The 27,403-nt window shown below is 51.9% G+C and overlaps 9 protein-coding genes across 9 annotated transcripts; 5 read left to right on the forward strand and 4 right to left on the reverse strand.

The window, feature by feature from the left end:
- Positions 1 to 118: 118 nt before the first annotated feature.
- On the reverse strand, positions 119 to 1,155 carry CGCA056_v005210 (uncharacterized protein; the record flags this gene model as incomplete). Its single annotated transcript, XM_037320463.1, has 4 exons — positions 119 to 121; positions 186 to 524; positions 603 to 910; positions 1,095 to 1,155. 4 exons carry the CDS (start codon positions 1,153 to 1,155, stop codon positions 119 to 121), a joined length of 711 nt encoding a protein of 236 aa, XP_037181668.1.
- Positions 1,156 to 6,772: 5,617 nt separating this feature from the next.
- On the forward strand, positions 6,773 to 7,142 carry CGCA056_v005211 (uncharacterized protein; the record flags this gene model as incomplete). The annotated part of the gene is made up of 2 exons (XM_037320464.1): positions 6,773 to 6,849; positions 6,914 to 7,142. 2 exons carry the CDS (start codon positions 6,773 to 6,775, stop codon positions 7,140 to 7,142), a joined length of 306 nt encoding a protein of 101 aa, XP_037181667.1.
- A 3,885-nt stretch (positions 7,143 to 11,027) lies between these two features.
- cysl-3 (Cysteine synthase 3) lies at positions 11,028 to 12,005 on the forward strand (the record flags this gene model as incomplete). Its single annotated transcript, XM_037320465.1, has 1 exon — positions 11,028 to 12,005. One exon carries the CDS (start codon positions 11,028 to 11,030, stop codon positions 12,003 to 12,005), a length of 978 nt encoding a protein of 325 aa, XP_037181670.1.
- A 258-nt stretch (positions 12,006 to 12,263) lies between these two features.
- Positions 12,264 to 15,354, reverse strand: CGCA056_v005213 (putative SWI/SNF-related matrix-associated actin-dependent regulator of chromatin subfamily A member 3-like 1; the record flags this gene model as incomplete). The annotated part of the gene is made up of 8 exons (XM_037320466.1): positions 12,264 to 13,131; positions 13,181 to 13,282; positions 13,334 to 13,606; positions 13,657 to 14,240; positions 14,303 to 14,731; positions 14,779 to 14,871; positions 14,920 to 15,005; positions 15,060 to 15,354. 8 exons carry the CDS (start codon positions 15,352 to 15,354, stop codon positions 12,264 to 12,266), a joined length of 2,730 nt encoding a protein of 909 aa, XP_037181669.1.
- Positions 15,355 to 16,150: 796 nt separating this feature from the next.
- CDO1-0 (Cysteine dioxygenase) lies at positions 16,151 to 16,907 on the reverse strand (the record flags this gene model as incomplete). Its single annotated transcript, XM_037320467.1, has 3 exons — positions 16,151 to 16,275; positions 16,330 to 16,579; positions 16,635 to 16,907. 3 exons carry the CDS (start codon positions 16,905 to 16,907, stop codon positions 16,151 to 16,153), a joined length of 648 nt encoding a protein of 215 aa, XP_037181672.1.
- Positions 16,908 to 17,812: 905 nt separating this feature from the next.
- On the forward strand, positions 17,813 to 19,373 carry SSU1-0 (Sulfite efflux pump SSU1; the record flags this gene model as incomplete). Its single annotated transcript, XM_037320468.1, has 5 exons — positions 17,813 to 17,970; positions 18,021 to 18,262; positions 18,319 to 18,448; positions 18,803 to 19,175; positions 19,227 to 19,373. The coding sequence occupies 5 exons, from the start codon at positions 17,813 to 17,815 to the stop codon at positions 19,371 to 19,373; spliced, it is 1,050 nt and encodes a 349-aa protein (XP_037181671.1).
- Positions 19,374 to 19,948: 575 nt separating this feature from the next.
- On the forward strand, positions 19,949 to 22,361 carry tyw1 (S-adenosyl-L-methionine-dependent tRNA 4-demethylwyosine synthase; the record flags this gene model as incomplete). The annotated part of the gene is made up of 2 exons (XM_037320469.1): positions 19,949 to 19,994; positions 20,071 to 22,361. 2 exons carry the CDS (start codon positions 19,949 to 19,951, stop codon positions 22,359 to 22,361), a joined length of 2,337 nt encoding a protein of 778 aa, XP_037181674.1.
- Positions 22,362 to 22,934: 573 nt separating this feature from the next.
- On the reverse strand, positions 22,935 to 23,730 carry tom20 (Mitochondrial import receptor subunit tom20; the record flags this gene model as incomplete). Its single annotated transcript, XM_037320470.1, has 4 exons — positions 22,935 to 23,051; positions 23,106 to 23,206; positions 23,306 to 23,551; positions 23,670 to 23,730. 4 exons carry the CDS (start codon positions 23,728 to 23,730, stop codon positions 22,935 to 22,937), a joined length of 525 nt encoding a protein of 174 aa, XP_037181673.1.
- Positions 23,731 to 24,387: 657 nt separating this feature from the next.
- EXO84 (Exocyst complex component EXO84) lies at positions 24,388 to 26,659 on the forward strand (the record flags this gene model as incomplete). Its single annotated transcript, XM_037320471.1, has 4 exons — positions 24,388 to 24,603; positions 24,705 to 24,924; positions 24,981 to 26,259; positions 26,308 to 26,659. 4 exons carry the CDS (start codon positions 24,388 to 24,390, stop codon positions 26,657 to 26,659), a joined length of 2,067 nt encoding a protein of 688 aa, XP_037181666.1.
- Positions 26,660 to 27,403: the final 744 nt, after the last annotated feature.

Consider the following 27,403-nt stretch of genomic DNA (forward strand, 5'->3'; position numbering starts at 1 on the left):
CATGACTCTTGAACCGTATCTTCCAACTCTCTCGCAACGCGCTCATCGCTGGGAGCCCATACAAGGGACGGCAACGTATCTACATTTAAAATCAGACCCTCGTCTCCGAGTGCACCTCTCACTTCAATAGTCCCTGGTGTGCTGGTGAAGAGAAGCTTAACAGCTGCTGGCAACCTTTCACTGACCATTCCTAATAGACCGGCCAAAGCATCGAAAGCATTCATCTCCTCTCGTTCGTAAAGCACGACGTTGTCTATGAGGAGAACGAGGGTGATGGCGTCTGGAATCTGAAGAACCAGGAAGTACAGTGAGCGCAACAACTCTTTGTCGTCGCCAGCCTGCAAGAGGTTGAAATCGACAGCTCCAGTTGTTGTTATCGAACTCAAGTCAAATTCATGTCGACGCAGAAGCTGGTCAATGAGGCTGCAGAGCATGGAGCCACCACCCACTGAGCTCTCATCCGGATCAAGATGGAGACCACAAAGCCATATGAGAGGTATGAAGCGTGGATGACCACGTAACATCTGTGACATGGATGTACAGAACAGAGACAGGGGCGATAGATCAGCGATCGTTCTCGGGAGTCGCCCATCCCAATGTACCAAAAGCTTGGTTGAGTGCGGTGAGGCTATCCAATCCTGGAACAATCGGTTGCTGACAATGTGCTGTGCATGGGAGCGCTCCCGAGACGGGAAGTCCAACGCCTTGCTCAACGCGAAAGATTCATCAATGTCGGCATTGTGGCCTCGCAGCGTTTCTTGGAGCATTTCCTTGGTGACAACCCATTCCAAGGCTGGTTGATTCTGTGGCCGCGGAGGCGTGTATGGCCCCCAGGTGTGCTGCAGCCCTGGTGACGTACTTCGCAGAAAGGTGTTTTCCACACGCAGAGAAGCCACTTCTACAGCAAGACCTGGTTTCACATTGTCAGAAAAGTCGCGCTTCTTATTCCCTCGGAAATAACTTAGGTGTACCTCTTTTTCTTTCCTCCTGAAGCTCTCCTGAATATTCCATTGTGTTAGATGAGTTCCACTTGATATACAAGACAGAGCAATTGACTAATCTCAATTATGACAACCAAACAACTGTTCACATACTGTCTTTCTTCTGCGTATGGCCATCAAGAAGGGCCATGACGTTTGTGTACATCGAAGCCATCTTTGTTTGCACTTCGAACTTTGTTTTCTGATTGTCGTGATGAACCTTCCGAGATGAACCTTCCGTGCCAATCTTATCGTGTCTTGAGAATCTTCGAGCTGTTAGCTTCATATATACCTATAAAACATCAACCCATTGAGGAGACGGAATTAGACTAACAAGGAGTACAGGACATTCACGCATAGCAATAGAATGAGTTATAGTGGGGATTTAAGCGTGAGAGAAACAAGAGGAACTTTTCCTTTGCCCCGAAAGCAAATCCTAGTTTCTGATCCTATCCCGAACACAATATTGGCAGAATATTCTTACAGAGCGCGTCTCAAATTGATGAGATTTTGTAGTTTCGGCTACGACCCTTTCCACTTTTTGGTTAATGGTTTGCAGACTTTGTACCAGGTCTGATTCGTTGTAGCTTCCTTGGCCTAAGGTCTTGCCGAATCGCACAACTAATCATGATAGAACATAAGGTCAGCAATTCGAGCTGGAGCATTGACTTTCAAGACATTGTTCAGGTTTTTCATTGAGGTGACTTGCTTGGTTTGCTGAGGAAGAACCCAGTTAATCGCTCGACAGCTTCCAATGTCAAAATTGCGAGGCTTAAAGAAGCTTTCTGTATGTTCCTGTCGCCCGGATAGACCGCCACAAGCAATTCAACATCCGAGAAGATGGGAATGAGGCCATCAAGCCCCTCGGAAGCCTGGGCGCGAACTTCTGCTCCTTTATTGACAGCCTCCTCAAGTTAGTAATGGTATTTGCTCTTTGACTCACACTGATGTCTTACGTCTAGAAGGATTTGCGCAACTCCCAAAATCGGAGTCGAGAACACCGTATCTGATACTAGTGCCGACACACTCCCCACGACTTATGACACCACGAAGCGTTGTCTGCTGCGCTTCTGCGCTTCTCTCGGAACCAGTCAACTCGCAACCCATCACTCTGGTACTTCGCTTGCGCCTTCTCAAGCTTTGCGTAAATTGCTTCCCAGTAGTGCTCAGTTCGAATGTTGTATACCTCTGAATGGCCCTTCGGTGCTGGGAAAGTGTTTTTGAATGTAGTCATTGCCCCCAGAAACACCTCGTTCCACCGCTCCATTGCCTTAACTTCTGTCCATTCTGATCTGGCCATCATAGTCTGATGACGAGACTCAAGGCTTTCTGTAGAAGGTAAATCTTCAGGCAAAGTAAATGCGGTCCCCGAATAGGGTGGTGAGATTTCGGTGCTGGGCTCACAGCGAGATAGTGCAGAATCGTAATGAATCTGAGCGTCACAAAAAGCCTGATGATGATGTTGCATCTCGCGGTTAATGAAGTAGACAGAGGCTGGCTTTTTTGCTGACTGAGGTATGTGGGGGGGCGTTGATTGACATGATTGATGGTTCAATAGCACGAATCAATGCCCAAGGTCAATCAAGTCCGCCTCAGATGGGTTTAAGATTGCGCCGGCATGAATTACACAAGATTTTCTCATGTAGAACTTCATGGAAACGAGAGGACCCAGGGGGAGGACAAACATGCCTTCACATAAGCAACTTTAGCCGCTACTCGCTCCAGATTCGGCTTTGATGAAACGAACAGGATCTGTGTGAACGCAGAAACGCGTCAAACTATTAGAAAATCAGTTCTGCATGAATCATCAATCACAGTGGAGATGGCAGCAGGCTCCGGCTCCTGCAAGTCTGTCTTACGATAAGCGGTGGTCTCGTAAACGGTGCAGCTTGCATGCAGTTGCGCCCTCCACCGACATGTGCGACCAGCCTAGCCTCTCATGTTAGAGCTTGGGCATCGTGATATGCAGGATGTGAGGGAATTCAAATGAGTATGGGAGGACAAGGCCAGCGAATGAGTAAACAGCGGTTATGCAGTGTGTCATTGCTCGAGTCCCTAGTGACAGCCTGATGTGGAACCAGTGCTAATATGAATCTTTTGGGCGAACCTTGCCTCCGAGTTTCTGTCCTCTCTGTCTCTATCTTCTACGACTTTGTTTCCGACTTCTGAACGTCGACGCACCATGGCATCATTCTAGAACCATTACTTCCTCTTATTACATAATCTGTATCTGTCCATACGTTACTTGCTGGCAGTCTTATAGAGGCCATTGGAAGCTATGGGAACCCCAAGTCCCTCCGGTGCAGTCCACAATGACGACCATCTACGAGAGCCGATATTTGTTCAATCTGGCTTGCCAGAGGAGAATAGCGCTAGTCAATCCAATCCAAAGCCGTCCGAAGTCGCGCCTGACAGTCGACATGGCGCTGCCTTCTCTGAATCTGGCATCGCCGAAGAGCTCCGCGTTCTGAAAGCAAAGATTTCAGAGTTGGAAACCGGAAACCAGGAAAGAACCGGGGACTTCAAGGACCCCCAAAATTCGCCAGAATAAACTGAGGAGATGACACAATACCAACGAATGGCGCGCTGCCTATATAACCACAGAAAAGAATGGGAGAGCAAGGCTCAAGTAGGAGACTTGGGCATGCGGGTAGAGATAAAGGACGACTACCGGGGTCGGGCTTATGGCCCTTGGCACCTTGAGTGGTACCCTTGGCACAGACAGAATAACGATACAAGCGTCCAAATCCCTTCAGCCGATCACATCAATGCTCCCAAGCAGACAAAACAGACGACACAATGGACGACTTTGACCATGCTGTGGACTACAGCGCACGCCGCAGTCGGTTACGGAAGACGTTTGAGTGGGGAATGGATAGGCTTTGGTTGTCCGAAGAAACCGAAATACGCAGACGACGAAAACTCGAAGATGCCGAGAAGCAAGCTTCACAGAGCAAAAATGCTAAGGGCAGTACAGATGACAGCGGCATGAACGCGGAGGGCGCATCTACGAGAAGTCAGAATCAGCATGTGGTGAGACAGTGAATTGGCATGCTTCCAACAACTGGGCCGTGAGTCCCATGACGCCACCTTCTGCGCCGTGGACATTCTCGTGGGCGACCCAGTGGTGTTCGACGACTGGGCGTTTGCAGGGGATTGGTTCCGATCACACAAACCTGGTCATCGCGCCGACAAGAAAAGCAAACAGGCGCCAAGTATTTCCAGCCAAGCCCAGCTACCTGAACGAACTCGACTGCATTCAAAACTTGTTCTCGGGGTTCTCGACAAGATTCTAAAATCTGCTGGAGATGATGAGACCAAACGGCAGGATCGGAAAAGCCTATCGTATTTACTCGCCCATTCAAGACGCTCAGCCACTGTGAGCCAGGTCTCGACAGTTGGTTGCTTGCGAAGGAGAGAAGAGCTAGAAGGCAGTCGACAAAGTTGAATGATGTTGCTGAGATACCTCAGATTATCAATGAACAGGAATCTAATGATTTAGAGGTGGTTGGTGCGACGGATTCTGCACCAATAGGCGAAGTTGCTACGACAAAAGCAGTCTTTGATAAGGATACGCAATCACCTGTTCAGTCCTCTGCCAATGTCCACTCTCTAGAAAAGACAGACACTTCTCAAGGGCGTGTCAGTAACGTAGATAAGATAACAACGCAGGCAGGCTTTGAAGACTCTAAAGACGAAGATGACGATGAGACACACTCGGATATGGTGGACTTCAAAGACATTGAAAAGTCACCAAGTTCTCTTGAAGAGCTCCGTTCCTTTCTTCGAGTCACAAAGGCTCAAATACTGGCCAGGCGCGAGTATCTGAATGGGGACAAATGCCACAAAGTGTTCTTCTCAGACCTTTGGCATATTTTCCGACCTGGTCTTGAAGTCATTCGCAGTGACGGAAAACAAGCCTATCGAGTCATTCACGTCACCACTGCCAAACACCGCACGATCTCGACCTTCCAAAAGTGAGCAAAATCTCAAGACGAAGAGAAGAAACCACATCCGGACGTTGGTATTACGTGCATATACCTGGACTTTGATGGAAAGAAACTTGGGCCAGTTGCGCGAACCTTCGAATTCAAACCTTACGAGGGAGAAAAAGAAATCACATCTTTTGAAGTTTTCCGATTGCGATTCTACTCAGAGCGCCAAGATAGCTTCAGTGACGTGGAGCGAACGGACTCTGTACACAGCCCCGAAACGTCTCTGCTCAGACAACAACTCATTCTACGCGGAAGAAAGTTTCTCGATGCTATAGCAACCAAGCACATGTTCTACGGAGGTTCAACGTTGGACACTCACGAAGACATTGAAGGACAGGTTGTTGTGGACTTTGAGGCAGCGTTCGCCGAAGAGACCTTGGCATCCGAGAGAAGCACTGCCCAGCATGAATCTGGACGATTATGCTTATGTCAACGATTGTGATGCAAGTTGCTGCCTGGGCGATCGGGTGCTAGATGACACCTTTATCGATTTCAGACAAGCCCGCGAGTATGTCAACAGCCTCTTTCCCAAGGCCGGTGCACAAGATCTTTTGTCAGTTGCTGTGCTGCCCCAGGATCTATCAGACGAGGCATCCTTTCGGGACATCTGCAAGTCCATTCCAGAGAACGAGCTTTTGATTCTTTCATCCAGAGTATTTGGTTTCGTTTTACGAATCGGAAATTTGGTGAGTGGAATTCATCTTGAGTTGCAAATGTTGGAGACGCTGACTAATACTGTGGCCAAGCTCAACTGGATCTCAACTTCTTATCTAGCATGACTTCTGCCGAAGAACGTGCAAACTCCGGAGATAGTCCTCCGGCCATCGGAAGTAATAGAAGCAACATCAGAAGAACAGCTTTCGACCGGCTCGTTCTGGAAGTTGGGCATAAGTCCATGATCGAATCTTTGATATCTCAACATTTCCGGGACAAGGATTCTAAAGGAGGACCTCACGACCAAGTCGATGTTGTGAAAGGGAAAGATGAGAATTATGCCCCACTGGATCATCTTCCATTCACTCCTAACCATACATGTAGGGAAAGGGCTAATCCTTCTACTTCACGGAGCTCCTGGAATAGGGAAAACCTCGAACTCAGGTGAGTTAATCAGGAACAACTCAATCCAGATTTATTCTAAATGTCTATTTCACAGAGGGGATTGCAGAGATGTTTGGAAACCCACTTTTTCAAATCACATGTGGTATGTTTTCTGAGATTTGGCCTAGATTGTGTTACTTGCTGAGACAGGTGACTTGGGGACTACGGCAAAGGAGGTTGAACAGACTCTCGAAAGTAATTTTGCTTTGGCTAACAGATGGGGGTGCATTCTGCTTTTGGATGAGGCAGACGTATTCCTTGCCGAGCGAACCAAAGAGGATTTTGTAAGGAACGGATTAGTGGCAGGTACGCTGGAGCATTCTGTTCAAAACTTTCGGATCTAACCTTTTCTTCAGTCTTTCTCCGAGTGCTTGAGTACTACTCCGGCATTCTCTTCCTAACGACTAACCGAGTGGGTGACTTTGATGAGGCTTTCAATTCACGCATCCACATGAGTCTCTACTACCCTGAAATGAGCGAGAAGAAAACTCTCAAGGTGTTCAAGATCAATTTGGGTCTGATCAGGGAACGTTTTGCGTTGAAGGGGCGACATATAGACATCGACGTCATGGAAATTGCCGCATTCGCCACGCAACATTACATCAATCACCCTGGAATGGTCGTCAAATCCACAACGCCTGTCAAACTGCATTGGCATTTACCGAATACCAAGCTCATGGCGAGAGACACGATGCCATTATGAAGCCGGATGCCGTCGTCAACCTGGCTGTCAGGCACTTTGAGACGGTGCGCGACGCGTATCTCAAGTTCGCTGAGTACATGAACAAGATCTACGGAACCAATGCTGCTAGCAAAGAAAAAGAGGGCAGACTAACTAAGGGCCATCTTGGTTGATGAAAGTGACTATGTCGTCAGCGACACTCGCGCAGGCGGCCGGGTTGACAGGAAGGAAGCATACCGTCAATCTCAAAGCCCTTGCAAATGGGTGGCCTCCGCCAGCACGACAGTCCTCGAAATCAGCATGCGCAAGGCTATTCTCAATCAAGCTATCAGACCCAGCCGACTTATCGAGGGCCGCCTCAAGGCTACTCGCAACCCCAACCCTTAGGGCCTCCACCGCCTGACCCTTACAGAACGTCAACACGAGCGCATCCTGCTCAGTATCCCAGCACTCCACCTAGCCAGACTTATCGCGTCGCTTCGGCTCAGATGCCAGCGCAAGGCGGTCAAGTCACGGGTGGTCTAGGAAGAAGTCCGAGCAGCTCATTCAAGGCTCTCAGACCCAGAATCAGTTCGACGATCAACGAAACCAGAGGTTTTCTCAGCAGCAAGGAGCCGAGTCTCAAAGGTTTGAACAGGACATTCAAAACATGTACGTGATGTCGAACGAACATGATCTTCGTCAGGGGCCCGCGGGTCATTTGACTCCAAGCCGAGGTGGTTTGGTAGAGATGGCTTCATCTGATCAGAATTGGAGGCAGAGGAGCTCCGGTGTTGACCCTGGTATGTCAGCTAGCTTCGACAGGGTCCCGCGAGGAGGGCAGTAGAGTACCCAGGAGATGATTTTCTATGTAGATACAGCCATACAGAATGCTCATCACGCTGTTCATGCTTAAATTTCTAGATTCCTCGGCTAAAGTCATGACTTGCGCTAGCGGACAGACGGGTCAGCCCAAAGTCTGATGCACATCTATGAACTCGTTTGATTGGTTATGCAAGTATCATGAACGGTAGTACCATCAGCGCGTGCAGCTTTGTGCTCATTGGTTGCAGTCGTGCGGCACAGAGATGCGGTATTTTTCGAGGAGTTGCCTGCCTGAAAACGACCTTTCTGTATACTACGTCAGCAAAGAAATCAGCCGAGCAAATATCTTCTGTTCAATGCTGATCACGCACCGGATCCTCTCCTAACTATAGGTACTGAGACTATGTTATGCCAAGTCTGTTTAAATGGCCTTGAAGGCTTCCGAGACCCTTCAAAGGTCAAAAGAGTCGGATACAGCGACGAAAATGAAACTCCTGTGCTCACGTCAGACCAAGATGAGATAGCGAAAGCAGTTGCCTCTCCCTGGGTCAACGTCACAAGATCTACGTATAACGGAATGAAGCTATATCACTTAAGCTCTGAAGTCGAGATGTACGCATTCGCACATCATCTTACTAAGAGGTCCTGGTTACAAGCAAAGTCTGAAGGTTGTGAGATTTGCAGGCAGATCGACTGCGATGAGCAGGTTGGAGATACTGCTGATGATGACGGCCACGGCTCAACTTTCTCAAATCCTGATATCTTTACTACCTTCGTCGTCAAATTTGAAAAAGCAAGACATGATGAAGGGGACACTTTTATCATGGTAGTATGGCAAGGCGCACAATCGAGCTCAACCCGCTGGAAATCTTGTGTAGACGGTAAGACTGAAGAATCGGCAGGAGTATATTGATGTTGACTTTTGAGCCGATAGAACACCAGGTTAGTCCCTTCAACGACTTTATCGGACAGTCACAAACGACGAAGCAACTTGGCGCGTTTTTGAAGATTGGATCAGTAATTGTGTTGAAAATCACCCCAACTGCAACTCTAGGTCGTTGCCAGACGGAATAGCCCAGCAAGAGTTCGCAACAGAGTCTTCAAGAGATATTTCGGGAACGCATCGACGAGAACTACCTTCTCGACTCCTAAAGCTCGAAACGGTCGGCCAGCAGAGAACTTTCCGCTTGGCTACAAGGCAAGAGATCGCGACGCGAGCCAGCTATGCGACGCTCAGTCATTGTTGGGGAACTAAGCCCTGGGATAGGAACCTGATATTGAATCAAACTAATCTGGCGACCTTGTCAACCTCACAACCCATAGCCAATCTACCAAAGACGTTTCGAGAGGCCTTTGTCGTACTGGAGAGGCTTCAGCTCGAGTACCTCTGGATCGACCGCTTCTGCATCTTCCAAGACTCTGAGGAGGACTGGCTTGCAGAGGCATCAGAAATGCACAACGTTTATGCAAGTTCCATCATTTGTATCTCGGCATTGGGCGCGGAAGATGATGACGGGGGGCTATTCTTCTCTCGTGATCCGCTCGCCGTCAGGATTCCGGTGGTCAATATACCTATCGGCGAGTCAAACAAGCCCGTGCCTCATGCTGGAGAGATGGCCATGGCCTACATCAGAAACACAGACTCTCAATCTGCTGTGCTGTCTAAGCGTGGTTGGGTTCTTCAAGAAAGGATACTGGCTCCTCGGGTTCTTCACTTTGGGAAGAGCCAGGTGTTGTGGGAGTGCAATACGTCCGTCTCCTCTGAGGCTCAGCCAAAGTTTGACAAGTGGAAGAGCGTTCATGTTCTCCTCGCTCATCCCGATATCAGACCCAATTACAAGCGCCGGACTGTGTGGAAGACCACTATTGGATACGAGCCGCCGAGCTTCGAGAACCCAATCGACTGCATCTTCATCGAATGGTACCACATTCTTGATTATTATAACGACTGTCATCTCACCAAGAGTGACGACAAGCTTGTGGCAATATCGGCTATTGCAAAAGACATGAAAAAGCATCTTAGCCATCTAGGTGAATCATCAGTCTATCTCGGCGGTCTCTGGAGATCGAGGATGCCGCGCAACTTGCTTTGGCAGATTTCCAATCCGGCAAAACGACCGGAGCGGTATCGAGCACCGTCTTGGTCCTGGGCTTCCGTTGATAATGCATCTTTGTTCACGTACCATGAGGGTTATTCGTGGTTCCCAAAGCGTCATAGGGTATTGGTGTCTGTCATTGAGGCTACAACGACTCTTCTGACATCGGACGATACCGGCCAACTACAAGGCGGCAGCTTAACTCTCAAATGCCGGTTGCTCAGAGCTAACCTTGCTAAGGGGCCTCGAGACGGACAAATTGGTGCTGAAAAGCTCGAGACTATTGAAGGAATTAGAATTCATCACCAGCGGGAGAAATGGGCTGGGTATTACTTGATGAGGTTCGACACCGTCGAGGACGAGCGTTGCAGTCCCGTTCTGTTCGTGCCTATTCAGGTCGAAGAAGACGAGGAGAATAGGGCCGACGAAAGTCGTATTCGCGGAAATTACTATGGTTTGGTCCTCGAAAAGTCTGGGAACAGTTACAAAAGAATCGGCAAACTCCGGTACGATATTTATGAGCCTACTCTGGGGTCTTGGTTTGATGACATCGATGTTCCATGGGGAAAGATTACTATTTTATAGCACGTTTCAATACCATAGAGAGATACTTCTTCACTAGTAGGATGTTTCAGCAGCAATACGATCGACCTTCAAACGTTTGATGATGTGTCTCGGTCTTTGGCTTTGGACACCTGCCGCCTTAATTGTTGAATGCCGCCCTACTAGTCTCCAACATCCAACTTATCCGTCTGTGAATAGCCTTTGTCCCATTGAGCTTAGCCATCATCCCTACTTTTGGCCTGGTTGTTGCCCTCGTTATGATTTCTGAATACGTGGAACCTTCATCATTTTAGCACAGGCATACTTTACTTCGGTTATCCGGGGTCCCGAATGTGCGTATGAGAGGAACTTGAGCTAATTAGCTTCCAGCCTGTTCTAACCTGGTGCGCCCGGTGGGTTTCATGACTAACAATACGATGGCTGTATCCCATGGACCGGATGTGCGAGTGGACTACAGCAAGTGCATAACATGGGGAGTTATAGCCAATCAGAAAAAGTCTATGCGCCTTGCTGGCTAACGAGAAATCTTACGGCTAATAGAATTTGGAGAAAAGCTGGACGGGTGGATGTACTGCAGCCCAGGATTAATGAGATCTTGGCTGCTAGCTACGCCCTTCGTACGACAGTTTGTCAACTAAATGCTCCACGTCAAAGCTTCTTGGTAAAACAACTCGAAAACTCATATACACTTAAAGCTCACCCAAAGTACATGCCCTTGCCATGTAGTTGCTTGTATCAGAGCATTTACGCTACATCGTCTCTTTTTCGAGCGACTTGTCTTTGATCTTCGCCACAATTGCAACCTACCATGCGACCACTTCTCAACTCAGCGGCAGACGCCATCGGCTGCACACCTCTCGTGCGTCTAGACCGCATCACGTCCTCTCTCGGACTCGACGGAACTATCGTTGCCAAACTCGACTACCTAAATCCTGGAGGATCGAAAAAAGACCGTGTCGCATTCGGCATCATCGAGGAAGCGGAGAGGCTGGGAACGCTGAAGCCTGGACAAGCAGTCGTCGAGCTCACGAGTGGCAACACAGGGACTGGCCTCTCGATCGTCTGCTCCATCAAAGGCTACAGATTCATCGCCGTCATGTCCAAGGGAAACTCCGTCGAACGTGCCCGCATGATGGCAGCTTTGGGTGCTGAAGTCGTGCTCGTCGACCAAATGCCCGGCTCCATCCCTGGACAAGTTTCAGGACCGGACCTCAGACTTGTGGAAGAAAAGGCGAAGCAAATTGAGACCGAGCTTGGGGCGTTTCGCGCTGACCAGTTCACACGCGATGGAAACTGGCTGGCCCACTACGACGGGACTGGCACGGAGCTATGGGAACAGACCAACGGCAATCTTGATGGATTCGTTGACTACGTCGGCTCGGGAGGCACGTATGCTGGTGTGACAAAACGGCTAAAGGCATTAAACCCATCAAGCAAATGCTTCATCGTCGAGCCTCAGGGGGCAGCTGTCTTGGCTAAGCAGCCGGTCTTACAAGCAGAACATCCCATTCAGGGAGGAGGCTACGTGATGCCTGACCTGGTCTACTTGAAGGATGTACCTGTTGATGGCTACATCCAGGTCACTGGCGATCAAGCAAAGCAAGGCGCCCGGCTTTTAGCGAAAAAGGAGGGGATTTTCGGGGGTTTCTCCAGTGGCGCAAACGTAAGCGCAGCCATCGAATTGCTGAAGGGGCCAATGAAAAGGAAGACGATTGCAATCATGATCTGTGATTCAGGTCTGAAGTATCTTTCGACTGACCTTTGGGCTGAGACGTTGGAAAATTAATTCATGGATAGCATAGTTTCAAAAGAATGAATAATACCCCGTGGGAGAGGCGATCAAGCATCACGGCCACAGAGCGAACGAACAGGCTGTTTCGCGATATGAAACGAGCCCTTTAAGCCTCTATTTGTACATGCCATCTATCAAACACGGGCGAAGCAAGAAATGCAGGGCATGCGTCTGGTACATCTAACCCCTTCATCGAAACTTTTCTCTGCCCTTCCAACAACTGTAAGGATTTACTCCAATTTTTAATTACATTTATCCAAGCAACTTTTGGATATCTGCCATCCGGGTCTCCTGGGTCTTCTTGCCCTTGTTCTTTTCCTGGAAAGCTTTGCCAACAAGCGTTCGCTTCTCATGTTGAATATCCAGCACGCGCTCCTCGACGGTGCCCTCCATGACAAGTCGCCAGACGGTAGTGGGCCGCTTCTGGCCCAGACGATGCACACGATCGACGGCCTGGTCTTCAATGGCCGGCGCCCACCAGCTGTCCGCGAGAATGACCGTGTCTGCCGATACGAGGTTGAGACCGACACTGCAGACGGCCAAACTAGCGAGCATCACCCGCGTAATGGGGTCGTTGTCGAGAGCATCAATGGCTGCGTCACGTTTCCCAGCTGTCATTGAGCCGTCGATGCGGCAGAACTTGATTCCTGCCTCCGCGATTTGGGCTTGGATAATGTTAAGGAACGAAGTCCATTGAGAGAAGATGACAATCTTGGACTTTGGGTCCTTTGTCGTGGCTTGGACAATCTTAACGAGGGCTTCCGTCTTGGAGCTCTTTCCATCCGAATCGAAGCCATCGTCTGCGGCCTCCTCGCCACCTTCGGGGGCCGGTTCAAGAAGAGAATCTTCTTCGAGCTGGTTGCGGCACATTGGGCATTTTTGCTGGGTCTGGATGACCTTGGTGATGCAGCCACGGCAGAAGACGTGCTTGCAGTGGGTGATGACTGCACTGTCCAGGGTATCGAGACAGACCGCACAGTCCTCTTGCGTCTCAATGTAAAGGCGGAGGGCTTCTTGGAGGATCTTCACGTTCTCTGGGTTAAGGGAGACCACAGATTGGCCCTCGAGGACCTTCAGAAGATCGTCGATTCTCTTGCGACAGAGTGTCCAGTGATTGCAACTAGTGAAACATCAGCATCTCCTTTATGGTTCACAACAGGTGTTCTTACACTTGTCGTAAACGTAGAAGGCGTTCCAGGACACTCTGAAACTGGCCCTTTCCTGCTTTGGTTTGATTACGATAATCTTCGAGCGCCCCCTTGGCTTCGTTCCTAAGGTTTATAGTCAGACGGGTAAGTCGTCATTCGACCTGGGCTACTCACAACAAAGCCTCGTACTTGTTCTTCTCATCCGGTCTAAACTGGATGCGATGTACGTACTCCGTCTTGGGCGGTAACTTCAAATCGACAAACTTCATGTCCTTCTTGCGCCTCAAGCAAAGGTCTCTCATAAGAAGCTGCAAGAGTGTCTCGGCTCGTTGATGACCGTGAGCGAGTGGCCGGGCGATCACTGTATTGAAAATGACTGGTTGTTCGACACCACCAGTGATATGGAGGAACTGTAATAGGGACTGGAAATCCTTGATGTTATTGATGCTTTCCGATGATTAGCTAATGTCAACTGCAAGAGGTTTGAGGGTGCTTACATTGGGGTTCCGGTAAGCGCCCATCTGGACTGAGCAGTGAGCTTGGTTGCGGCGATGGCTGCTTTGGTTTTGGCATTGCGGATGGTATGGCCCTCATCAAGCACGACTCGTCTCCAGTTCATTTGCATCAGGGGCGACGTTTTGGGAATGGAGTCTTCAGCCTTCTTTGGTCCCTCCATGGCAAGCGTATTGTAGCTGGTGATGACAACTTGGTACTTTGCCAGCTCATTCTTGTCCACCTTGTTGGATCCATGGTACGTGTAAATGGATGGAAGGTGTTCCTTCTTGACGTGTCTGCGCATTTGCTGCTCCCAATTGCTCATGACACTCAATGGAGCGACGATGAGGGTAGTGCCGGGACCGCCCGTCAAAATGAGACTGATAACTTGGAGAGTTTTGCCGAGACCCATGTCATCGGCAAGAATGCCGCCAGAGAGCAGTTTGGGTTCTTTCATCACGAAATTGGTCGCCATGTTGCTCATTACCTTGTCATTCTTTGGGATCCGTTGCCAAAGCTGAATACTTTCTGTGGTGCCCTTCGGTGGAAACTGGGGGCTCTCCTTAGACGTCATCCAGGCTAGACCCTGTGCACAAGTAAAGTCAGCATTGTCATGTCGATATGTCGATGCAGGAAAACGCGTCGTACCTGCAACTGATACGGCAAAAGCTGAGCTTCTAGTACTGCCGGCTGCTCCGCCATGGGCATCGCGGCCAGAGTATCTTCGTCGATAATAAGGGATTTGACTGCATCACCGCGACTGTGGGTTTGCAAAGCTTGACTGGCTTGCGTGAGCTGCTCCAGTGACACCTCCGGTTCTGGGGCCGCTGGGGCACTGCCGCCCAAGCCGATCGTCGACTGTGAATTCTTGATGCCGAGTGCCTTTCTCTGGGCTTCAGCCTCAGCCCTGGTCTTCTTGAGCTCGGTGGCTTTGATGAGCTTATCCTTCTTTAGCCTGTCTTCCAGTTGCAGACGCTGCTCACGATCGCCGGTTCCGAAAAGATGCAGGCGAACGGGGCAGTCGAACACGCCCTTCTCGCCTGTGAGTGTGCCTTCCAAAGCAACATCATCGTTGTCCTAAGAAGGATGAGCATGGCACTGAGTCAGTGGAATGGGCCACTTACAACGTATGGCGCCAGCTTCTCGGCCACCTTGCGCGGGATGTGGCCAATCTGGATGCCCATGACATTGCAGACCCGAATGGCATTGGAATCGTACTATGCACGTTAGTATGGTTGCAAGGCCACGAATAAGAAACACCATACTGGGTTGGTGGGTTCCCGCAGACAGACGACAACCTCTCCCTGCGATGCGTAGCCGTTGTAGTACCGCACTCCGACGATCTTGGTATCTAAAACGCGGCGTTAGAACACATAATACACTAACCAAGGGCCAGAATCCATACCGAGATTTCCATAAAGCTCTCGGGCTGGACCATCGGGAGCTTGTGTGAGGTCGATTAGGTCAGCATCGTCCCGGTCGTAATACACATTCTGTGAAGAAGGGCCGGCGAAAGAACTAGAGCTAGCCGTGCGTTGGGTGTTATACGGCTGGCTGCCCGCAACACGGGCCCCGGTGGATTGTCCCAAAGACGGGCCCCGGTTTACGGCCGGCCTTTTGCTTGGTGGCGGCGCTGATGAGTTCTCGCCCTCGCTGCTAATGAGGTCGATGACATCGAGGCCACGCTTCTTGGGCGGCATCTTCGCTGTCCGCGTGCAGCCCGGTACCTATTGATGGGCGACCTGATTGGACTTGGTTCGTGCAACGATGGACCGAAACGGGAAAGTCGTCAGATGTGGTCAGATTCAACGGTCGGTACCGAAAGCTCCAAAAGGACCAAATCAGGAATCCCAGAAAGACGGAACCTTTCGCGGCGAAGCTCCCAACGCGGCCGACGCGTCTCGCGTATCTCGCTGGGCGTCCACCCACTGCGGGATCGACGCAGGGATCCGGTTGCTCTTGCCCGAGCTCTGAGGCTTGAGCTTGTGGCTCGTGCGCAAGTCAAGCCAGCCAGAAAACGGGCCCCGGTCTGTGGCTGGGAACATCAAGCACGCCATCGTGGGGGAAGAAGAACCGAGCCAATCACCACCGAGTGCAAAATCACGACATTTCACGTGACCCGCCTCGGGGGCCCGTTATGGGTGGTCTCTGGCCAACGGCGACCTCTTGCGGCTGTTACAGCATTCACAACCTCAGTCGACTTCATTTTTCTCGTTTCAGGCAGTCTCCTGTTGAATTTGCTATCTTCTGGTACCCCAAAACCAAAGGGAAACGCGGCAGGTTGAACTCCTCGTCGGTGTCTATCCACTATCAGGTGGATAGAGCCCTTCATGCCATCATCAGTCATCAGTCTACCGACAAGCGCCTTTCGGCTGTCGGCATGCTCGCTTCTATATCAAACAGGACGACCCGAGGCTCGAGCCATCATCGGAATGCATGAGAGAAAGAATACGCAAACGCCAAACACGAATTCGAACATTATCCGGGCTCCTCCTCTTACTGCTTCGGCAGTCGGCGGCCGTACGCCGAGTAGTAGCCGCACTTGGCTACATGACTGCTCTTACTTGTCTTCTCATTGAAGATGTTGCATCCTCCCTTAGCGACATTGGGCGGGGTGTACACTACGGAGCCGGTCAGCAAATTTGTTTTGGCGAAGACGGTGAAGCAAAACCCACGGTGAAGGGATACGGCGAAGTCGCTGCCCCTGTTGCAGACCCGGTGGACGCCAAGTTCGTCTGCCATGTATGCCACCGCATTCTCCTTATGTGTTCTCTCAGACATCACTTTCATCGGTTGTTCTTCCTCGCCCTCGGGGAAGGCATATCGAATCTCAGTCAGGTTGCCCTTGAGGATCTTCATGAGGCAATGGGCGTTGCCGTGGTCGTGGATGGGACTGCCCTTGCCCGGAGACCAGACAAGCACAAGCTGTGTTTGCATTAGCATCGACGTCTACCACAAAGCTGTGGCGATGTCCACTCACGAGATTGCTCTTGCCGTTACCCTCGTCGACGAGGTTTCTTGTGTATCCCATGCTCTTCTCGGCGAATGCAAATTGGATCCATTCGCTCTCCCTTGAGTTGTATTGTTCCATCAGCTCCATCAACTCCTTGACGTCGACGTCAGCCGAGTCCAACCCCGACGACGGGCCCAGGGCCTCCTTCAACGCCAACACGAGCTCATCAAACCGGTTGCTGTCGCCCTTCAGTTCGTGCCCGAAGGCAGAGGTGATCTTGGTCAGGATTTCGAGGGCCATGGCTACGAATGGGATGACTGGTCTATGGTACTGGTCGATGCTTGGGATGGACGATTGTCTTTCGGTATGCTCAACGTGCGGGGTTTTGAGTCTTGTCGCTCTCTGGTGATACGATTACACCGGTCGGTCATCGGGACAGGCTCGCACCTCATTACCTGACGGAAATGGGCGGAACTCGCGGAGCGACTGGTTAGTCCGACCTCGGACGGTGGGTCGGGACGCCCATCAGACCCTATCTCTTCTCTGAGACAGGGTAGTCTGAACACGTTGCCGGCGCTGCGTGCACAGTTTGGTCGGCGAATGCCATGTCGTTGGGTAGACGAATTCCCCCAAAAATGGAGGTTTCTGGTTGGCTGAGATAACCAATGGAGGCTTTGTCGTGGGATCCTTGCAAAGCCGGCGATAGGCGGTGGGCGGCCCCCTATGTACATGGTGGTCAGATGGCCTCACATAAGACGAAATGGGTCTGGTTAGAGTTTTGCGGCGGTCAGGTCTAGTCAATTGCAAACCGTACAGACGACGTATCTAATGCGCGCGTGCTGCTCTGGAGCTGATTGACAACTATGGGGTTGCGTTATGTTTACTCAATGCCAATGGGGTTCTGTGTTCGGTACCGGTGTTCAGGGTGCTGACCGACAGCCGCTACGCTCTCAATCGCCGACTGAGCTGGGCGTGGTGGGGCGCCTAACCACAACGGGCTCGCCCGTATTACTCACACTAGGATTGCTCAGCTAGCATACCTAGGTACTTTCCAGAAGACCGCTACTAATCTCAAGATTTTCTCATAGACTTTCTTTCTTTCGTTCAGAAGGTAGTATTCATCTAATGTTGGACTCAATTTTGAATTCAAAGTTGCGTGCGGTTTCATTGTAGTCTTGCGCCCCTTGCGAACTTCACTACCCAGAATGGCAACTATCAGCACAACTGCGACTATTCAGTCGAAACCTCAGCAGGCCTGCCCGAAATCGGGAACAGACGGTACGACAGCGGGCGATACGACTCCCTGCACGCCCTGCAAGGAGGATGTTGGCTGGCGAAAGATAGTCAGAAACTTCACCCCATCGTACGTCACAGCGGAAGCATTGCCGGCAAGAGTGTCTGACACTGGTACAGATGGTTTGCGGTTACAATGGGCACAGGCATCGTGTCAATTCTCCTCCATAACCTGCCTTACAACGCGACTTGGATTTCTCACGGCCTCGCTGTCGCGTTCTTTATTCTCAACGTTGGTCTTTTCACAATATTTACGGGCATTACTGTCTTGCGTTATGCACTTTATCCCGAAATTTGGAAGGCGATGGTTATCCATCCAGCCCAGCCAATGTTCCTTGGCTGTTTTCCGATGGGATTTGCAAGTAAATGACCTTTACATAAGATTGGGAAAACACTAGCCACTAACGCCTGCACTTAGCTATTATCAACATGATGATATTCGTCTGCGCTCCAGCCTGGGGTAAGTGGGTTGTTTCATGGGCTTGGGGCTTCTGGTGGCTTGACGCTGCTCTATCTCTGGCAACTTGCATCACTGTACCGTTTGTCATGTAAGTTCAAATTTGGGGCAGGTCTCAATCCTAACCACCCTCGGTAATCATTGCTCAGGGTCGGGTGTCACTTGAGGCCTTTCAAAATCGCCTTACCTTCTTTGGCCTATTCTAATAGCCGAACCCTAGGATCCATCAACACCGTCCGGGGCTACAAGCAGTTACAGCAGCTAGTCTTCTACCAATTGTGCCAGTAGTAGTTGCGTCTTCAACGGGTGGCATCGTAGCTGAGGCTTTGTCCAATCCAGATCATGCATTTATCACACTTATCGCCTCTTACATCCTATGGGGGGTAGGGATCTGTTTCTCCAGCATGGTGTTGGCACTTTACTTCCATCGCTTGACTATTCATAGTCTTCCTCCCAAAGAAGCCATCGTCTCGGTCTTTCTGCCAATCGGTCCATTGGGCCAAGGCGGCTTTGGCATTCAGCAACTGGGCAAAGTGTCCCTCAAACTCCTTCCCCAGTCAACAGCCTTCACCACTGCGTCGCCCGGTGCCGTACACGGCGGGGAGATTCTCTACTTCCTGGGCATTTTCCTCGCCTTGATTATGTGGGGCTTCGCGCTGGTCTGGTTATCTTTTGCTCTCATCAGCATTGTGACGATGCAAAAGTTCCCGTTCAACATGGGCTGGTGGGGTTTCACGTTTCCGTTGGGTGTGATGGCAACCTGTACCGGCATGCTGGCGCAGGACTTGGACAGCACGTTCTTCAGAGTCACGACCATGGTATGCACCTCTCTCCATCCCAAGGAGTGAAGTTACTAACGACATGTCTAGATTTTCTCTCTTTCCGTATGTCTCCTATGGCTGTTAGTTGCAGTCAGAACGCTGCACCAAGCCATTTCAGGAGAGATATTCTTTGCTCCCTGCTTGAAAGATATAAGGGATAAGCAGGCCCAAGCAGGATCAGACCGCAGAGTATGAATAGGAACGGGGAAGTAAAAGACAGAGCGCCGGTCATAGATGTAGACGTGGATAGAGATGGGGCCAGCGACGAGGTAGAGACTACGAACGTAAACTCATTGACGAATAATGTCTGGATAAAAGTTCAAGCATAAATGCATGGAATCGGATTCGAGGCTGTTTCATAAACTTTATTTGGACTTCGTTAAAGCAATACGTCAAGCTCTCAAAGCTCAGCTCCATCCTGTGTTTCTTCAAACACGAGGTAGAAGCTTTCTGACAGCCCATTTGGGGTTGGCAGATGGCAGGGGTTTCTCCAAAAAAAAAAAAAACCGCTAATGGCGGGGTTGATGAGGTGCAGCACCCGCCAAAATTCTCTTGCGGGGGCACCAACCACAATCAGGTCCAAAAGTCCAGGCGCCGAAACTCTGAATAAGAATTGCCATTGCGATTGCGCCCACTGGCTGCATGGTCCCCTCGCCAAACCCACACCCCGCCCCTGCAACCCTCGCACCTCCCAAGAATTGTGACGGCAGCAGCAGTTTCAAGGCTCAAACTTGAGCACCGCTGCTCTTCGACTATTCTCCAGGGTCAAGATGGCTTCCCCTCTTGACCGGCCGGGCATCTTGTCCGTGTTGAACAGTAAGCATTGGATCGGTCGCAGTCGCGTCGCTACCCGTGCGCATTTGCGCTAACTTTTCTGATTCTTTGTGCGTAGACTTCCATGATGTATGGCAAGAAATCCGCATACCCGTCATTCTGTTTACTGCTTTCGGCCTGCTCGTACTCCGGTTCTATCTTCACAGTGTCGAGGAGAAGGACGAATTGAAAGCATTCCCCAAGGCCTTGAACAGGGAAAAGCCTGAGTCGAAGCCGCTGCCGAAGCCCGTCGACGAGAAGAAGGATGCGAAGCCGACGCCGGTTGTCGAGGCGAAGGCGCCCAAGTCGAACGGCCCGAAGAGGATAAAGGGTGGTCTCGTCAAGAGGCCCTCTGAGGAGCTCAAGAATGGAGAGGCTTTGACAAGGACGGTGCGACCTCTGATCTTCTTTTCGAGCATCACCGCGAACACCCCCAAGATTGCGAAGGACTATGCCGAGCGGTTGGAAAAGGAGCTGGAAAAGGTTACCGCGGATACTGGCTACTCATTTAACACCCCCGAGGTTCTGGATCTGGCTGAAATCGACTTTGACGACTACTTCATCACCCCGCCCAAGTCTGAGGACCCCGTCGAGCTGTTCTACATGTTCCTCCTGCCAAGTTACAACATTGACACGATCAACGACACCTTCTTGGAGCACCTGCAAGAGACGCACCATGATTTCCGCATCGACACCGCCCCCCTTTCCCCGCTTCTTGGTTATTCCGTCTTCGGCTTTGGCGACCGCGAAGGATGGCCTACGGAAGACGAAGGCTTCTGCTTCCAGGCCAAGGAGGTCGACAAGTGGATGGCTAAGCTTACCGGCCGCAAGAGAGCTTTCCCTGTGGGCATGGGTGATACGAAGCGGGACTACGTCGAGAGGTTATCTGAATGGTCTGAGGGTGTCGTGGATGTTCTCGGTATGCTAGCCAAGACTGGTAGCCTAGGTGAAGGTCTGCCGGGAAGTGGCGCACCCGAAGAAAGTGACGACGAGTCCGCGGCGGAGGATGACGACGAGGTTCTCATCGAGGAAGACGCAAAGCCCGAGAAGCTCAAGAGCCGCAAGAACATTGACGATGTTGAGGATCTCGGTCGCATTATGAAGAGCTCCAATCCCGACGCCGACACGAAACCCGCCGCTGCCCCTATTGCCGTCGACTTCACAACCTACGGAAAGTCCGCCTCCGCTCCCAAGAAGACCCCGACCAATGCCGCAAAGGAGATGGTCCCCAAGAACTCCCCCACCTACGCCTCACTCACAAAACAGGGTTACTCCATCGTTGGCTCCCACTCTGGCGTCAAGATCTGCCGCTGGACAAAGTCCGCCCTGCGCGGTCGCGGCTCCTGCTACAAGTACTCCTTCTACGGTATCAACTCTCATCAGTGCATGGAGACGACCCCCTCGCTGTCTTGCTCGAACAAGTGCGTCTTCTGCTGGCGCCACGGCACGAACCCCGTCGGCACTACCTGGCGCTGGGTCGTCGACCCGCCCGAGCTCATCTTTGACGGCGTCAAGGCCAACCACTACAACAAGATCAAGATGCTCCGCGGCGTTCCCGGCGTCAGGGCCGAGAGGTTCGCCGAGGCCATGCGCATCCGCCACTGCGCCCTCTCCCTCGTCGGCGAACCCATCTTCTACCCGTACATTAATGAGTTCCTCGGCATGCTCCACGCCGAGCGCATCTCGTCCTTCCTCGTCTGCAACGCGCAGCACCCGGACCAGCTCGCCGCCCTCAAGGCCGTCACGCAGCTGTACGTCTCCATCGATGCCTCGAACAAGGAGTCGCTGCGGAAGATCGACCGCCCGCTGCACCGCGATTTCTGGGAGCGGTTCCAGCGGTGTCTAGACATCTTGCGGGAGAAGCGCTTCAAGCACCGCACCGTCTTCCGCCTCACGCTCGTCAAGGGCTTCAACGTCGACGACGAAGTCGAGGGGTACGCGCAGCTCGTCGAGAAGGGGCTGCCGTGCTTTGTTGAGATCAAGGGCGTCACGTACTGCGGCACCTCCACGGCGTCCAACGCCGGCCTGAGCATGTCCAACGTGCCGTTCTACTGGGAAGTTGCAGAATTCGTGACGGCCCTGGAGAAGAGGCTCAACGAGAAGGGGCTTAAGTATGGCATCGCGGCGGAGCATGCGCACAGCTGCTGCGTGCTGCTTGCGAGCGACAGATTCTACAAGGACGGCAAGTGGCACCCGAGGATTGACTACCAGAGGTTCTTTGAGCTGCTTGAGGAGCGCGGGGCCGATGGAGACTGGAAGCCGGAAGATTACATGGGTGAGGCGACGCCAGAGTGGGCGACTTGGGGCAATGGCGGATTTGATCCCCGAGATGAGAGAGTTGACAGGAAGGGCAGGAAAATCGAGGCGTAGGGTTCTTAGTAATAATAAAAAAGACGACTGCATCCGCAAGGGCACAACATTATCTTCACAAACCCAGTTGTGGGCCGTCTTGAACTTGGAGAAATTTTGTGAACCGGGCGCCATTGCGTCATAGCCATGGTCATGACAGTGGTGACAACCCCAGTCCAACGTACATAAACGTTTAAAACAACGGTCAAATAGCTTTTCTGCCCATCGACAGTAGCGTATTGACAAGCATTACGAGATTGTGAAATTCGTTAACTTCTTGCTTGTTCTTCCTGCCAGGGTCGTCATCAATATACATGTGGTTTCCTCTTACAAAACCTTCTATCAAAACAGCCCAGCCGGCCAGAGTATTGTACATTGAAAAAGTCGTGAATCCTCTTTTTCTCTTTGCGATATGATGGTAGTCGGGGGATTAGGAGTGAGATTCGGGGAATGGTTGAACAGTATCACGCCATGCGCAGAGTGATCTTGCTGTCCTTTTGGTGGGTTATGAGGTGTGCCCGTCGGTAGCCGGGAGGACTCAGGAGTGAGAGAGTGGAGGGGATTAATCTGGGTGCCGTAAAGGACGGAGCCTCTTTAGTCCAGGCCAACGGTGGGCATGTCAGAGAGGTTGGCGTTGACACCGCCGGTGTACTGGCCGATGTTGAGGGTCGAGTCGTAGGCGATCATCTCAGCCAGGACGTCCAGAACAGGCTGTCAATGGGTTAGTTCCATGTCAATTCTTTGAAAGCCGGCGTGTTTCCTTACCTTGGGGACGGTCTTGTCGTAGATACCAATCAGGTCACCAGGCGTGGGGTAGACCTTCAGGCCCTTGTAGAACGCCAGTGCAGCCTCAACGGCGCGGGTGGCTATTGATTTAACATGTCAGCACCCAAGTCCCTTTGAAATACTCCAGAGGGTTTGCGCTCTTCCTCGAAGACGGGAGATCGGTGTAGGGATGAACTAACGGTCGGCGGAAAGGGTCTCTCCCTCGGAAACCTGCTGCAAGAAAAAGGCTTCTCTGGACTCAACGTCGTCGGGGAAGCCCTCGGCCTTGGCGTCATCGACGGATTGCTTGATCGCTTGACGCTGGCGAACGGTCTCCAGCTGGGCCTCCTCCTTCTCGGCCTTGTGCTGTCTGCGCTCGTTTCGGCGCAGCTCTCTGCGGAATTCGGCTTTGTTGCGGCGGTTGTAGTCGAAGTAGACGGCGTAGGCTGTTGGGCAACAGTCAGCACAACAGCTTGCTCCTCGTTTATCCACAACCACTCGTATGCCATCAAGATATCCAATAATGGTAGTCTGGCTGGCGCGCGGAGCTGGAGGCCAACTCACCAAACAGGCCGGTAACCGCGGCGGCGACCGATGCCGTCACTATCGTCGACGTCTGGGACATTTTGGGATACTCCGAAGGCGGGACAAACAAAGAAGGCAGGGTGATGCAGCGGGCGGGTGCCGAAGAGGGGTAGAGTGTATGCGAGAGGCGGCTCGAAAGTCGATGCTGCGCTCAGCGGTTTTGTTGGATGATTCGCAGGACCGGAGAGGTTGGCGAGGGTTCCTTTCGTTGGCGGAGTGAATATCGAAAGAGAGAAGCTCTACCGGGAATCGATGGAGCTTCCGCTGCCAATTTTTTTTAGCCTCTGCGCCATCGTTTGCCAGAGGTCGCGTTCCTTGCCAAGAGCCGCTGTGGGTGGTGGGTAAGGAGGCACGGACCAGGTGTACGTATCAAGACGACAGCTTGCCCGCACTTCCACTGAGAGATCCAATGGTGCTGGGGCTGCTGAGTGGTTACGTAGCGGGATGGGTGCTGCCAGCGGCCCAAGTCCACTATCCCGTCTATCCAAATGAGCAGGGGTGCCGCCTCTCAAACGGCCACAGTACCGGCACGGCAGCTACCCATTCCTTGAGAGGTGCATGAAACAACAACGACCCGACCTTCATCCTCACGAGGGGCGCTTTTGTGCCCTTGAACACCTACAATTGTTCGACGCACGGCAGACGTCGCTGGAATCGGCTGCTACCCGTACGAAATTGAACAAAGCAGTTACCCAACATGTCGGAAGATCGGGAGAGGAGCAAGATCTCGCTGAGAAGCGGCAACAAGAGGAAAGGCCGCCCCCAGATTAGTGCTCCGCGTCAGATCTCGGAACCCATTCTGCAAGATGGATCTGGTCCGGTGCGACAGCCCGGCTCGAGGCCGATGGCCGACGCTGGTCCTCCTCCGGCGCAGCCGCGACCTCGTCCGCCGCCGCAGGCTGGCGGCTCAAAGGTAAGCAAGACAGCCAAGCGCCGAGCTGTCTTCCACGGTCAGGTGGAAGCATGCGATGCGACTCGATAGCAAGATGTAGGAGCTAACTCGAGGATGTGCAGACCTCCGATTTGGTGAAGCGACGATACTCTACGAGATTTAACAACCTCCCGAATGACTTCGACGTGAATAACCCCCCGGTGCCGGCTATGCCATCCCTAGACAAGTACGAAACCCGCCAGCGAATGGCGCGACCACCACCCAGCCGAGGGGGCGATACGGCTCCCGCTCCCATTGTCGACGTCAAGGCCCTACGTGACCCCAATCTGGCTCCCGATCAATGTATGTCTTCGTGTTCGGTGTATTCCACTCGAGGTTGCTGACTTGGTATCCTGTAGATGTCGCCAGTTTGCTCAGCGAAGCCTCCGAGGACCAAATCCGCGAGTTCGAAGACAACCTCCGAGGTCTCAAAAGTCGAGCCGGCGCAGATCTCCAACAAAATGTCATGCAAAATCGCACCCAGTTCATCAAAATCAGCAAGGAAGCCGAAAAGCTCAAGGGCGAGATGAGAGCGCTGAAGAACCTCATGACAGACCTCAAGGTTAACACAACAGCGCTGCGCCAAGCATCCAGCAACAATAATAATAGTAATAACGAGTCGTCGGGCCTCAACGGCGAGCTTTCCACGGGTTTGAGCAAGAGAGACAAACGCAGCTCTGTCGCAGACCGAAGTGCGCTTTGGAACTCACAGATGCAGGCGCTTTACAAGAACGTTGAGGGATCGCAAAAGTTTTTGCCCAACTCTTCCACTCGTCACGTCATCCAGAATGCTGGAGCTTGGATCGAGCTGGACAACGCAACCTACAAGTCTCGTCGCGCGATGCAGATTTTCCTCCTCAACGACCACCTGCTGATTGCTAGTCGCAAGAAGAGAAAGGCAGATGTGCCTCCTCGTGAGGCAACTGGCCCACTTGTGAAGCTCGTGGCCGATAGGTGTTGGCCCCTGCTAGACGTTGAAGTGGTGGACATGGCGGGTTCGAGTGATTCTTCGACCACTCGCAACAAGCTAGCAGATGCCATCATGGTCAGGGGTGTTGGTCAAGAGTCGGTCATTTACCGGACAGAGAAGCCTGAGGACACGGAGAAGAACGGTCTACTCCTGAACATCCGCAAGGCGGTGGAGAACCTGCGAAAGGAGCGACAATCAGAATTGGAGGCCAACAACAAAGCCAAGGAGACGATCAACTATTTCGCATCTCGAGACCCCGGTTTGCTCCAGAAGACGGAGCTATTGGAGACACTCTCCGACATCAAGGACATGCTCATCGACGTGGACGGAAAGCAGCAAAACCTCCGGTGGGTTGAAAGTCAAATGGACGAGCTGGATATCGATATCGCACTGCAGAACTTTGAGCCTGCTGTAAGCCGTGTCGAGAAGCTCAAGAGCCTCGCTCGAAGCCTGAAGAACAACACGGTGGCGCAGGACTTCATCAGCTTCAAGGTTGAAGAGCGATGCTCCAAGCTGGCGGGCATGATCATTCGCGAACTGGAAACAACGCACAATGCGCCGACGAAGAACAAGCGCAACGTTACCTGGCTGGCCAGGCTAGGGTACGAGGACCGCGCTCGTGAGGCCTACCTAGTAGCCAGGCACGAGACCATCCAGAAGCGAATCAGGTAAGCAGGATTCTCAACGGTTTCCAAACACAATCTGACCTTTGACAGACAAACGATATTCCAAGGAGACTTGCATCAATATATCTGGGAGGTCTCGTTCGTCTACTTTTCGCTCATCCGCAACACGGTGAGCTGCTTCCACTCATGCTTTCCACCGCCAATGATGAGTGCCTGTGTCAAGTGGGCCAAGGAAGAGGTTGAGTCGTTCAACGCCATCCTCGGAAGGCAACTCAGCAGCACAGAGCGGGGCGGGGAGGCGTGGAACCAGTGCATGGAACGAGCACAGGAGCATGCAAAGATGCTCAGCGAAGTGCAGCTCGACTTCCGCAACCTTGTTGGCAAAGATTTGGTAGACCACGCGTCTGGGATGGCTAGTCCCGTCGGGCTCGGTTTGTCCTAAATACCTAATTTGACAATGAGCGCCCTGGTCGAAGTGACGGCAAAGCGTGCCGTCGAGCCTGGTGATGGCTGGCATTGCCTTGATCTATGGCGATTGCCTCGCACTGGAAATTGAGACGGGTGTTTGTTTATGGAGGAAGCATGTAAATGAGTGCAAGACATTGGAGTTACGGACTATGACGAAGATGCCGCAATCACTGGCATGTATCAAGGTTCCAGACCACGCTTGGGGCTGACTCGGCTCCCCTGGCTCGGGTCGCTGTGTTTACCTGCGACGGCGTTTGTGACTTGCGGGATGGATAACTTGTTAAAGTGAATTGAACCGTCAAGGATCGCAAGGTTGGCAAGTATTCGCATTACAATTTAAGCAATAATCGACCATGGGTATATACTGTGTGTGTGATTATCGCATGAGGCCTCTCGTGGGAGGCTCAAGAAAATAAGCAGTCAAATGGCTTGAGGCTTACTTGCCTCTGCATCGGGTTTAAGCGAAGAGAGCAGAGGCAGGCAATTTCCTCATGCTGCAACCAGCAGCCGTGACAGCGCAGCGCAGCACGACACAGTATTCGGAGGTAAGGTACACCTACGCGTAACAACAGGTAGGCAAGGTACATCCGATGCTGCGTACCTCCCTCCCACTCCCAATCACAGATCCCAAGCCCACGCACCAGCATCCGTACCGTACCCGCTCCCGCCTGCCTTCCTCGTCTGCACCTGCACCAGCACGAGCACAAGCAGGAGCAGC

Source organism: Colletotrichum aenigma (assembly GCF_013390185.1).
Source record: "Colletotrichum aenigma strain Cg56 chromosome Unknown KSG_Cg56_contig03, whole genome shotgun sequence".
Lineage (NCBI taxonomy): Eukaryota > Fungi > Ascomycota > Sordariomycetes > Glomerellales > Glomerellaceae > Colletotrichum > Colletotrichum aenigma.